The sequence below is a fragment of the Ammospiza caudacuta genome, chromosome 30 (genome assembly GCF_027887145.1).
Source record: "Ammospiza caudacuta isolate bAmmCau1 chromosome 30, bAmmCau1.pri, whole genome shotgun sequence".
Classification (NCBI taxonomy): Eukaryota; Metazoa; Chordata; class Aves; order Passeriformes; family Passerellidae; genus Ammospiza; species Ammospiza caudacuta.
The window spans coordinates 2108775-2121977 of NC_080622.1; the positions used below are offsets into that span (position 1 = coordinate 2108775).

General features: G+C 58.4%; 1 protein-coding gene and 1 pseudogene across 1 annotated transcript; both read left to right on the top strand.

The window, feature by feature from the left end:
- The first annotated feature begins 437 nt into the window (after positions 1–437).
- LOC131569337 (Fc receptor-like protein 4) lies at positions 438–6039 on the top strand (annotated as a pseudogene).
- A 1437-nt stretch (positions 6040–7476) lies between these two features.
- Positions 7477–11601, top strand: LOC131569338 (Fc receptor-like protein 4). The gene is made up of 8 exons (XM_058821532.1): positions 7477–7507; positions 8179–8199; positions 8288–8518; positions 8741–8995; positions 9931–10200; positions 10290–10592; positions 11285–11306; positions 11505–11601. The coding sequence occupies exons 1-8, from the start codon at positions 7477–7479 to the stop codon at positions 11599–11601; spliced, it is 1230 nt and encodes a 409-aa protein (XP_058677515.1).
- Positions 11602–13203: the final 1602 nt, after the last annotated feature.

Consider the following 13203-nt stretch of genomic DNA (forward strand, 5'->3'; position numbering starts at 1 on the left):
AGGAACCCCTTCCCGTTCATTCCATCCCCTGAAATCTTCCTAGAACCCTCCATTCTCCCATCCCATGAACTCAAATCCTTGGAGCCCACATTCCCCTGGGACTCCCATCCCTCAGTCCCCCCAGGTATGGAGACGCTCATTCCCATGGCACCCCCATTGCCAGATATTCCCCCTCCTCAGGACCCCATTTACCAGTGACCCCATTCCTGCCTCCCCCAAAACCACCAAGTTCCCCACTCCTGGGAACCCCACGTCCCATTTTGTCCCACCCACCCGTGTCCCCAGCCTGTCCCCACCCTGCCCCCACCAAGGGCCACCAACGCATGAGGGTGAGACCTGACCTCGCTTCCTTCCCCTTCATCCGAAGAGCCGCCAGCCAGGGGAGCGGTGGCCACAGCAGCGAGTGACAGCCAGTGCACATGGCTGGGGACACCGGGATGGCCGGGAAGGTGGCACTGCTCCTGTGGGGTGAGTGCCACAGGCATGGGCATGATACCCCAGGGATGGGGAGGGGAGGGGGCACAGGGGTCTGTGGGGTCTCCTGACGTCCTCAATGCCAACAGAGCCAGTCCGTGTTACCCACAGTGGACCTGGGTAGGGCTGGGGATGTAGGGTGGCTTTGGAGACAGGAAGAGGGGCAGGAATTCGGGGATGGGGATGTGGAGACAGGAATGTGGGGACTGGCACCTTTGGGCTCAGGGAGCTCTGGGGATAGGGGCAAGGGAACTGGAATGCAGGGACAAGAACTGTGAGGATATGGCCACGGGGATGGGATCACGTGGAGGGGATCATGAGCTGGTGGAGGTCCCCTGGGTCAGCATGGGCTGTGTCCTTGGTGTCCTTGTGCCCGGGGTGTCCACAGTGTCCCCATGTTCTGCCTCAGCCCAGGGTGGCCTCCATGTCCCTGTTCCCAAGGTGTCTGTGCCACATGGATGTGGTACACGGGTGGCTGTGACACAGACATGTCCCCCTGCCTGTCCAGACTTTTGGGGACCACCCACACACTTTCCCACAAGAGCATCTGTCCCCATGAGGACAGTTTGGGGACAGCCACCACACCCTGTACCCCATGTGCCTCTGTCCCAATGGTGACACCCCTACTAAGCCCTGTTCCTCCTCCCTTCCAGCCCAGACCCTTGGCCTTGCTGGGGGGTCCTCAGGGGATGCCATGGCCCCATCCCGCTGTCCCCAGACCCACACTGGCCCTGGCAGGCTGGTGTCCCCTGTCACCCACAGGTGCCCAGACCACCCAGCTCCTGGTGCAGCCCCCCTGGAGGCCAGCGGTGCTGTGGGACCGGGTGACACTGACCTGCCAGAGCTCGGGGACTGCCGGTGCCACCACCTGGTACAAGGACAGGCAGCGTTGGTGGCAGGAGGGACGCAACCGCCTCAGTGTAACCGAGAGTGGCACCTACACGTGACAGACCCGGCACTGGGCGCAGCCCCCCCTTGACAGTCTTAGATGGTGAGGGGAGACCTTGAATGATCATGGGGGCCCCAGAGCGGTAAGGGTGGGCTCCATTCTGTGGATGGCCTCACACCCCTCATGTGACAAGAGCCTGTGCCTTGCACATGGGGACATCCCAGTGCACCCCAGAGCACCCCAGAGCACCCGCATGTCCTCGGTGCTATGGGCACCCACCTCAGACCAGTCTCATCAGTGAGATGTGACCTTCCTGTCCCACAGACCCACTGGTGCTGCAGGTGCCAGCGTGGGCACTGCTGGAGGGGGACACCTTGACACTGCGCTGCCGGTGCCGGCAGGACAACCATCTCACCAGGGTGCGATTTTACCGGGAGGCGAACGATGTCAGGGGGTCCCTCAGGAGGACTGCGCTGTTCCTGTCCCCCTGCAGCTGCACCACCTCACCTGCAGCGGCCGCTACCGATGTGAGGGCTTGGTGGGGTCCTGGCAGTCACGGTCAGCAGCAGTGACATTGACAGTGCATGGTGAGCACCCACACGGCTGGAAACACAATATCTTGACACTCCCAAAGCCACTTCCCAGTGCACTCAGACTCTCCTCTCCTTCCCAAAGCTCTTCTCTCTGCCGGTGCTGGAGGGTCCCCGCGAGCTCACTGAGGGGTCACCCCTGAATCTCAGCTGCCTCAGCACCCCCAGCCCCTGCGGCCCCGAGCCCCCCTCCTGAACGTGTTCTACCGGGATGGGCAGGTGGTGGGGGGCCCCCAGGGGTCCCCGCAGCTGCTGCTGCCCGCTGTGGGGGTCTCCCACTCAGGGAATTATGGCTGTGAGGTGCACTCCCAGGGGGGTTCCATGCAGAAGAGCAGCAACTGGCTCCTTGTCATGGTGTGCAGTGAGTGTGGGGATGGGCACGGGGAGCCCCCACAGATGCCTCGGGTCCCCCACACTGCCTGGCACTCCCCAGACTTTCCTGACGCCTGCTCTGGGGTACCCAACCTTTTCCAGATCCCCCCCAGGCTCCCCCCATCCTCTCTCGGGTGTCTCCCCGGGACCCCCAGCCCGTACATGGGTACCCTCATCCTTCCCTGGTGCATTTTCTGTGTCCTGCCATCCCTGACCCGGGTTGCTCCTAAGGTCCCCCCATTCCTGGCTTGTGTTTCCCTCCATCCTTCGTTTGGTCCCCTCCCCCATCCCTGGGTCCCTCCACCCCTCTCTGAGGTCTCTGCACATTGCCCAAGTCTCACCATCCCCTCCCATGGTCCCCGTACCCTTCCTGGTGTTGCCCATCTCCCTCTCCAGGTGTTCCCTCCCTGACCCCCTTATCATCTCTCGGGGTTCCTAAGTCCCCCTCCCCCAATCTCTGCACCCCCTCTCCCTCACTGGAATTCCCCTGCCCCTCGTTGACACCCCCTCAGGTCCCTCACTGTCCCCTGGTGTCCCACTCTCCTGCAGGGGTCCTGCCCTCGGGGGTGTCCCTGTCAGCGCAGCCCCCTGGGGGACAGGTGGCACTCGGGGACCGCCTGGTGCTGAGCTGTGAGGTGGCCATAGGGACAGGTCCTGTGTCCTTCTCCTGGCACCGGGAGGGCTCGGGGGCACTGCTGGGCACCAGCCCCCGCCTGGAGCTGCGCCACATTGGGGACAATGACAGCGGCCAGTACCGGTGCCGGGTCAGTGTTGGCAACGGCGTGGCCGAGAGTGACCCCCTGAATGTCACCGTCCGGGGTGAGCAGGACCCTCGGGCCGGGGATGACCCCACCCACGGCTCCCCCATCCCACCTCGCCTGGTGCCAGCCCTGCTGTGTCACCACAGTGCCCGTGGCCAATGCCACCATCAGCCATCATCCCCTGTCAGACCAGGTGCGTGCAGGTGACAACGTGACCCTGCACTGCTATGTGCAGGTGGGCCTCAGCCCCTGTCACCTTCACCTGGCTGCACAACGGGCAGGAGGTGGCCCGGGGTCCCCTCCTGGAGCTCAGGGACATCAATGTGGAACATTCGGGCACCTACCAGTGCGTGGCCACCAACCAGCTGGGACAGGACGGGCACCGCGTGTTCCGGGCACTCAGCCCAGAGCTGGCCCTGGAGGTGACACCTGGCTCGTCCTGGGAGGAATCAGGAATTACAGGTGGGGTCACACAGGGTCGCCAGGGGTTCAGGACCCCCAGGGTTTAGGTGACTCCGATGTGTCCCCTCTGTCCCCAGCAGTGGCTGTGAATGTCGGCAGGACCCTCCTGTTCCTCCTCCTGCTCATGGCTGTCATCGGGGGCTGTCACTGGTGGCACAACAGAGGTGGGTGACAATGGGGGGGATGGGGGTCCTGGAGTGAGGGGGAGACCCCAGAGTGGGGTCAGAGATCAGCAGCACCCAGGGCCCCTGAGATGTGGGACACTGAGCCTGCAGTGACCTCAGCTGGAGGTCCTGAGGGATTTGGGGGGAATTTGGAGGGTCTTGGTTGGGCTCCAGAGCCTTCCCTGAGTGGGCTTTAAGGAACATTAGTGTGGCACAGGGAGATCCTGGAGGGTTTGTGGAGGTCCTGGAGGGATGTGCAGGAGTGTTGGGGGATCTTTCTGGGGATGTGGGGGAGTTTGGGGGTGCCCCTCCCTGCCAGACTTGGGGTTCTGGGGACTCAGAGGGTTGGGGGCACCAGGGGAGTTGGGGGCACTGTGGTGGTGCAGAAGTTCTGGGGGGGTTCAGGGGTGCTCAGAGTGTCTGGGGGGAATCAGGGGTCCATTGGGATTCGGGGATGCAGTGGGGATTTAGGGGTCCAGTCGGTGGTTGGAGCTGCCAAGGTCCCAGGAAGGTTCAGAGGTCCTGGGGTCCCCATGGTCACCCCCTCCCCTTTCCCTTCCAGCTGCCAGGAAGCTCCAGGACAGGTGAGTGGAGAGCTCAGGCTGGGACTCGCCTTTCCCCCTCCCCCGACACCACCCAGACCCCCCTTATCCCCACAGGAACCCCCCATAGAGGAGGGGGCTGTGCTCAACACCCACATCATGGGCACTGAGTGGGCAGAGGGTGAGTACAGGGGGGGACAGGGACACATCACCAACATGTGTTACCCCCACCCAGGTCCCCACAACCGGTGTCACTCTCAGGGTACCAATGGGTGTCCCCCAGCCCTGCCCCACCTCGAGATCCACAAGTGACCAACACAGAGCTGTCGGGACCCCACGGGGGACAGCGGGACCCCCGTGACTACGATGATGTGCTGTCACTCTGGGGTGCATGGGGGTACTCGGGGGCATTGATTCCCCTCAGGGGTCTCTTCTTCTGCTTCACAGCACCCCACAGGGCTCCTCATTCCCCCTACTGTGCTGGGGGAGAACATGACATTTTTCCCTCTTATTGTACCCAAAATTCATTTTTTTGGTCAAACTGCGTGAGAAACAAGGCTCACTATTTAAAATTTGTAAATGTTTAATAAGGGATAAAAGGAACAGTAAACAGCCTGCTGGGTGCTTGGAAACTGCCAGAGGACCATGGATAACTACAGCAATTCTCTTTACATAGCTTTGCAATGTATTGGTGAAATACATACTCAGGAGGATTATACAAATTCAAATTCTTTCCAGTTCAAATGTTCTGTGAATTCTTTTGCTTGGTTTGACCCTTGATTCATTTTCATAAAGTACATGTCATCCTGCAGATTAAATTTACATATTTTATGTCCTCACAAGGCCCCCCTGTTATGTGGTTTGACAGTTCTTGATAAGTGAACGGTCAGTGGTAAATTCCGCTTTACATTCTCTCTTTTGATGTTTATTTATTTGCGACTTTTCAACGTGTTCCTATCATACAGATGAGATACTCCACCAGTACATTAAATCACCATTAGCTATTTCACAAAATTATTTTACTTATTCTCATCATTGTCACTTAGTTACGCAAATAAAGGCTTTAGCTACTTCTGCAACAGTTAATGTTGTAATACACAGCTCATTGTCTCTATCTTGATCTTTTGGGAGAGCCTAAATTATAATATGTTTATCACACTAAAAAATATGTTCTACACAGGGATTACAGTAAAAAGGCAAACAAACTGTAGTGTATCAAAAGCAGTTAAGAACTGATTACAAACTATATTACATTAAAATATTTTGGAAAAACCAATATAATAGTGAAAGCCAATGACTACAAAGTTATTCATAATAGGGGGAAGGAGTATTGAAGGGTTTATTTGACTTATCCTTATCTTGCTCTGATTCTGTCAGCAATAAATTCAATTCATATCTCTAAATCATAAGCAGTTTTAACCGTGACAGGATCTGATGAGCGATCTCTCCTGGTCCTTGTTTCAACCCAGGAACCCTTTGCTCAATTTTCTCTCCCCATCCAGGTGTGGAGGGCAGTGAGAGAGCGGCTGTGGTGGGTGCGGGCATGCGGCCACTGTCCATGCATGGCAAGGCAGGGAGGAGGAGGAGGGTCCAGGTCAGGTTGTTGAGCAGATTTTTGTGGGATTTGCAGTAGTTCTGGGGCTCTCTCAGTCCCTTGGGCACAGGCACAAAATGATCAATTGCTGCATTTCCGGACTGGTTCCCTTTCAGCCGCCCCTGCAGGGGGACTTTCCAGACAGCCCTGATCTGAAAACCATCAAAGGCCCTCACAGAGCCACTGCTTGAGCTCCCTTTGGGTTTTGTGCTTCTTGCAGAGCTGAGCAAACCACAGGCAGGCCTTTTTCCCCCACAGAATTCTCACCTCTGCAGCAGCTCTAAAGCTGCCAGAATCAAAGCCAAGGGGGCAGGAGGGACCCTCAGGTCCTGGCTGCCCTCTGGGGCTGGCCAGAGCAGGGCTGGGCAATGGCCATCCCTGTGCAGTGGGGCTGGGCCATGGCTGGGCCCCACCCTTGCATTGACAGGGGTCCCCAGGATGTGCCACCCCTGGGACAGGCACCCGGCCAGGAATGTGCAGGGACATTTCTGGAACTGCCACACCTGGGACAGGACCCCCCCATGCCAGGATGTGTCACCCCTGGGACAGGATCCTCCCAGGAAAGGAGCCCCTGGATGAGCTACCCTAGGACAGAACCCCCCACTTTCACATCTGAAATTGAGCACCAACGGCCTCTTCTTTCTTGGCCAGGAAAAGGAAAGTGAAAGTGTTGCGGAGGCACTGCCCAACACCTCCATCACCCACAGCCTCCCCACCCATCCCTGCATTCCCCACTCCCCATTTTACGCCTCCCCTGGTCTCTCCAACCCCTTCACTGCTCAGGTGCTCTCTCAGATTGCTAAGTCAGGAATGGGGGTGAGGAGACATGGTACAAAAGTGAGGAAAATAAGCAACAAAGAGAAATAAAGAGAGGAAAAATTCAAGGGTGGGGGAGGGCACAGAGGGCACAGAGGGCACAGAGGTAGAGCTATCCAGGACCCCCATGTGTTTCTGACCAGGGAATGAGCACCCCAGGTTGGCTTTGCTAGGCTGTTGGTCACCCAAAATCTGAAGTACCCAGGGAAGGAGCTGAGATCCCTGTGTCCATTGCGCCACTGCCCATCCCTGGTACCCCCATTCACCTGGGAACCCAACCATGGGACCCCCATGGCCTTGGTCTCTCCTCCCTGGGGACCCCCATCCCAGGACTGCCCTTGCCCAGCACCACCATTGCCTTGATCCCATCCCATGGGCCGCTTCTTCCCCTAGAACCCCTGTTCCTGAGGGTCCCCATTTTCCCCCAGCACCCCCAACCCTGCAACGCACATGCCATTACCCCAAATCCCTGGGGACCATGTTCTTACAGCACCCCCATCCCTGAATCCCCCCAGGCATGGAGACCCCAATTCCCCTGGACCCCCATTCTCCTGGACACCCATCCTTGGTTCCCCACATCCCCTGAGCCCCCCACTCCTGGAAGCACCATCCTCCACCCTGTCCCCATCCTGTCCTCATCCTGCCCACAGCCTGTGCCCGGCTTGTGGCCACCCTGCCCCCACCAAGGGCCACCTACACGTGGGGACAGACGTGACCTTGCTTCCTTCCCCTTCATCCAAAGAGCCACCAGCCAGGGGAGCAGTGGCCACAGCAGCGAGTGACAGCCAGTGCACATGGCTGGGGACACTGAGATGGCCGGGAAGGTGGCGCTGCTCCTGTGGGGTGAGTGCCCCGGGCACAGGCCTGACACCCCAGGGATGGGGAGGGGAGGGGGCACAGGGGGGCTGTGAGGTCCCCTGAGGTCCCCAATGCCAGCAGAGCCAGTCCATGTTACCCACAGTGGACCTGGGTAGGGCTGGGGATGTAGGATGGCTTTGGGGACAGGAAGAGGGAGAAGGAATTTGGGGATGGGGATGTGAGGACAGGAATGTGGGGACTGGCACCTTTGGGCACAGGTAGCTCTGGACATAGGGACAAGGGAACTGGGATGCAGGGACAGAAGGGGACAAGAACAGTGAGGATGTGGCCATGGGGATGGGATCATGGGGATGGGATCATGAGCTGGTGGGGGTGACCTGGGCCAGCATGGGCTGTGTCCGTGGTGTCCTCATGCCCGGGGTGTTCTCAGTGTCCCCATGTTCTGCCTCAGCCCGGGGTGGCCTCCATGTCCCTGTTCCCAAGGTGTCTGTGCCACATGGATGTGGTGCACGGGTGGCTGTGACACAGACATGTCCCCCTGCCTGTCCAGACTTTTGGGGACCACCCACACACTTTCCCACAAGAGCACCTGTCCCCACGGGGACAGTTTGGGGACAGCCACCACACCCTGTACCCCATGTGCCTCTGTCCCCATGGTGACACCCCCACTGAGCCCTGTCCCTTCTCCCTTCCAGCCCAAACCCTCGGCCTCACTGGTGAGTCCTTGGGGGATGCCATGGCCCCTCCCTGCTGTGCCCAGCTCCATCGTCGCCCGGGCAGGCTGGTGTCCCCTGTCACCCGTAGGTGTCCAGACCACCCAGCTCGTGGTGGAGCCCCCCTGGAGGCCAGCGGTGTGGTGGGACCGGGTGACACTGACCTACCAGGGCTCGGGGACTGCTGGTGCCACCACCTGGTACAAGGACAGGCAGCGCTTGTGGCAGGAGGGACAGGACTGCCTCACTGTAACCGAGAGTGGCACCTACTGGTGTGACAGACCCGGCACTGGGCGCAGCCCCCCCTTGACAGTCTTAGATGGTGAGGGGAGACCTTGAATGATCATGGGGGCCCCAGAGCGGTAAGGGTGGGCTCCATTCCGTGGATGGCCTCACACCCCTCATGTGACAAGAGCCAGTGCCCTGCACACAGGGACATCCCAGTGCACCCCAGAGCACCCCAGTGCACCCACATATCCCCGGTGCTATGGGCACCCACCTCAGAACAGTCTCATCAGTGAGATGTGACCTTCCTGTCCCACAGACCCACTGGTGCTACAGGTGCCAGCGCGGGCACTGCTGGAGGGGGACACCTTGACACTGCGCTGCCGGTGCCGGCAGGACAACCATCTCACCAGGGTGCGATTTTACCGGGAGGAGAAGGATCTCGGGAGGTCCCTCAGGAGGACCAAGCTGTCCCTTTCACCTCTGCAGCTGCACCACAGCGGCCACTACCGATGTGAGGGCTTGGTGGGGTCCTGGCAGTCACGGTCAGCACCAGTGACAGTGACAGTGCATGGTGAGCACCCACACGGCTGGAACCCCAATATCTTGAAAACCTCAAAGCCACTTCCCAGTGCACTCAGACTCACAGTCCTCACCTCTCCTCTCCTGCCCTGAGCTCTTCTCGGTTGCTTGAGGTCCCCGTGAGCTCACTGTGGGGTCCCCCCTGAATCTCAGGTGCCTCAGCACCCCCAGTCCCCTGCGGCCCCGAGCCCCCCTCCTGCACGTGTTCTACCAGGATGGGCAGGTGGTGGGGGTCCACAGGGGTCCCTGCAGCTGCTGGTGCCCTCCGTGGGGGTCTCCCACTCAGGGAATTATGGCTGTGAGGTGCACTCCCAGGAGGGGTCAGTGCAGAAGAGCAGCAACCGGCTCCTCGTCATGGTGAGCAGTGAGTGTGGGGATGGGCACGGAGAACCCCACAGATGCCTTGGGTCCCCCACACTGCCTGGCATCTCCCAGCCATGCCGCATGCCTACTCTGGGGCACCCAACCTTTTCCAGATCCCTCTCTACCCCCCCCTTTCCTTTCTCGGGTCTCTCCCCAGGAACCCTAGCCTGTACATGGGTACCCTCATCCTTCCCTGGTGCATTTTCTGTGTCCTGCCATCGCTGCCCCGGGTTGCTCCTTAGGTTCCCCCATTCCTGGCTTGTGTTTCCCTCCATCCTTCGTTGGGTCACCTCCCTCATCCCTGGGTCATTCCACCCCTCTCTGAGGTCTCTGCACATTGCCCAAGTCTCACCATCCCCTCCCATGGTCCCCGTACCCTTCCTGGTATTGCCCACCTCCCTCTCCAGGTGTTCCCTCCCTGACCCCCCTATCATCTCTTAGGGTTCTTTTCTAAGCCCCCCTCCCCCAATCTCGGCACCCCCTCTCCCTCACTGGAATTCCCCTGCCCCTCCTTGACACCCCCCCGGGTCCCTCACTGTCCCCTGCTGTCCCACTCTCATGCAGGGGTCCTGCCCTTGGGGGTGTCCCTGTTGGTGGAGCCCCCTGGGGGACAGGTTGCACTTGGGGACCACCTAGTGCTGAGCTGTGCGGTGGCCGTGGGGACAGGTCCTCTGACGTTCTCCTGGTACTGGGAGGGCTCAGGGGCACTGCTGGGCACCGGCCCCCGCCTGGAGCTGCACCACGTTGGGGACAATGACAGCGGCCGGTACAGGTGCCGGGTCAGTGACGGGAACAGCGTGGCCGAGAGTGACACCCTGAATGTCACCGTCCTGGGTGAGCAGGACCCTCGGGCTGGTGGTGACCCCACCCACAGCAACCCCATTCCACCTCACCAGGTGCCAGCACCGTCTCTTTGCCTGCAGTGCCCGTGGCCAATGCCACCATCACCCCCGATCCCCTGTCACACCAGGTGCGTGCGGGTGACAATATGACCCTGCGCTGCTCAGTGCAGGTGGGCTCAGCCCCTGTCACCTTCACCTGGCTGCACAACGGGCAGGAGGTGGCCCAGGGTCCCCTCCTGGAGCTCAGGGACATCGATGTGGGACATTCGGGCACCTACCAGTGCGTGGCCACCAACCAGCTGGGACAGGACGGGCACCGCGTGTTCTGGGCACTCAGCCCAGAGCTGGCACTGGAGGTGACACCTGGCTCACCCTGGGTCACAGGTGGGGTCACACAGGGTCACCGGGGTGTTCTGGACCCCCATGTTTCAGGGTCACTTCAGTGTGTCCTCCTGTTCCTGCTCCTGCTCCTGGTTGTCATCGGGGGCTGTCACTGGTGGCACCGCCGGAGTGGGTGACAATGGGGGACAGGGGTCCTGGATTGAGGGGAATCCCCCAGAGTGGGGACAGAGATCAGCAGCACCCAGGGCCCCTGAGCTGGGGGACACTGAGCCTGCCGTGACCTCGGCTGGGGGTCCTGGGGGATTTGGGGGGAACTTGGCGGGTCTTTGTTGGGCTCCAGGGCCATCCCCAGATGGACTTTGAGGAACATAGAAACATTGTGGTGCATTGGGAGATCCTGGAGTGTTTGGGGAGGTGCTGGAGGGCTGTGCAGGGTTGTTGCAGGATCTTTTTGGGTCCTGGTGGTGTTTTGGGGGTCCCCCTCCCTGCCAGGCTTGGGGTTCTCAGGACACAGAGGGTTGTGGGCAACAGGGGGACTGGGGGAACTGCAGTGATGCAGAAGTTCTGGGAGATTCAGAAGTGATCAGAGTGTTCAGGGGGAATCAGGGGTCCATTGGGAATTGGGGCTGCAGTGGGGATTTGGCGGTCCCGTGGGTGGTTGGAGCTGCTGAGGTCCCAGGAAGGTTCAGGGATCTTGGGCTCCCCCTGGTCACCTCTTGCCCTTTCCCTTGCAGCCGCCAGGAAGCTCCAGGACAGGTGAGTGGGGGGCTTGGGCTGGGACTCCCCTTTCCCCCTCCCCATCCCCCTTAGACCACCCCCCCCGTGGGAGGGGGCTGTGAACCGAGTGGGCAGAGGGTGGGTACAGGGGGGGACAGGGACATGTCACCTACGAGTGTCACCCCCACCCAGGTCTGCACCGGTGTCACTCTCAGGGTCCCCACGGGTGTCCCCCAGCCCTGCCCCACCTCGGGATCCACAAGTGACCAACGCGGAGTTGTCGGGACCCCACGAGGGACAACGGGACCCCCGGGACTACGATGATGTGCTGTGACACTGGGGGCACTGGGGGGCACTGGGGGCATCGATTCCCCTCAGGGGTCTCTTCTTCCTCTTCACAACACCCCACAGGGCTCCTCATTTACCCTTCCAGTGCTGAGGGAGCACACAACGTTTTTCCCTCCCATTGTACCCAAATACAATTTTTTGGTCAAACTGTGTGAGAAACAAGGCTCACTCTTTCAAATTTCTAAATGTTTAATAAGGGATAAAATGGACAGTAAACAGCCTGCTGGGTGCTTGGCAACTGCCAGAGGCACCCGGTTAACTACAACAATTCTCCTTACATACCTTTTCATTGTATTGGTGAAATACATACTCAGGAGGGTTATACATATTCAAACATTCCTTCCAGTTCACATGTTCCAGGAATCCTTTTGCTTGGTTTGACCCTTGATTCATTTTCATAAAGTACATGCCATAGTGCAGATTAAATTTACATATTTTATGTCCTCACAAGGTCCCCCTGTTCTGTGGTTTGATAGTTCTTGATAATGGAAGAGTCAGGGGTAAATTCCTCTTTGCACTCTCTATTTTGATGTTTTTCCACTTGCTACTGTTCAATGTGTTCTTCTCATAAAGATGAGATACTCCACCAGTACATTAAATCAACATTAGCTATTTCACAAAATTATCTGAGTTATTCTTATCATTGTCACTTAGTTACACAAATAAAGGCATTAGCTACTTCTGCAACAGTTAATGTTATATTACACAGCACATTGTCTCTATCTTGATCTTTTGTGTGAGCCTAAACTATATTATTTATCACACTAAAATATATGTTCTACACAGGGATTAGGGTAAAAGGGCTGACAAATTGTGGTGTATCAAAAGCAGTTAAAAAGTGATTACAAACTGTATTGTACCAAAACCTTTTGAAAAAAAAAACAATATAATAGAGAAAGCCAATGACTACATAGTTATTCTTAAGAGGGGGAAGGTGTATTGAAGGGTTTATTTGTCTTATCCTCATCCTGCTCTGATATTGTCAGCAATAAATTCAATTCATATCTCTAATTCTGAGGCAGTTTTACCCATGACAGGATATGATGAGTGATCTCTCCTGGTCCTTGTCTCAACCCAGGAACCCTTTGCTCAATTTTCTCTCCCCACCCAGGTGCGGAGGGCAGTGAGAGAGCGGCTGTGGTGGGTGCGGGGCATGCGGCCACTGTCCATGCACGGCAAGGCAGGGAGGAGGAGGAGGGTCCAGGTCAGGTTGTGGAACAGATTGTTGTGGCATTTGCAGTAGTTCTGGGGCTCTCTCAGTCCCTTGGGCACAAGGACAAAATGATCAATTGCTGCATTTCCGGACTAGTTCCCCCACAGCTGTCCCTACAGGGGGAGTTTCCAGCCAGCCCTGCTCTGAAAACAATCAAAGGCCCTCACAGAGCCACTGCTTGGGCTCCCTTTGGGTTTTGTGCTTCTTACAGAGTTGAGCAAACCACAGGCAGGCCTTTTTCCACCCACAGAATTCTCACCTCTGCAGCAGCTCTAAAGCTGCCAGAATCAAAGCCAATGGGGCAGGGGGGACCCTCAGGTGCTGGCTGCACCCTGGGGCTGGGCAGAGCAGGGCTGGGCAATGGCCATCCCTGTG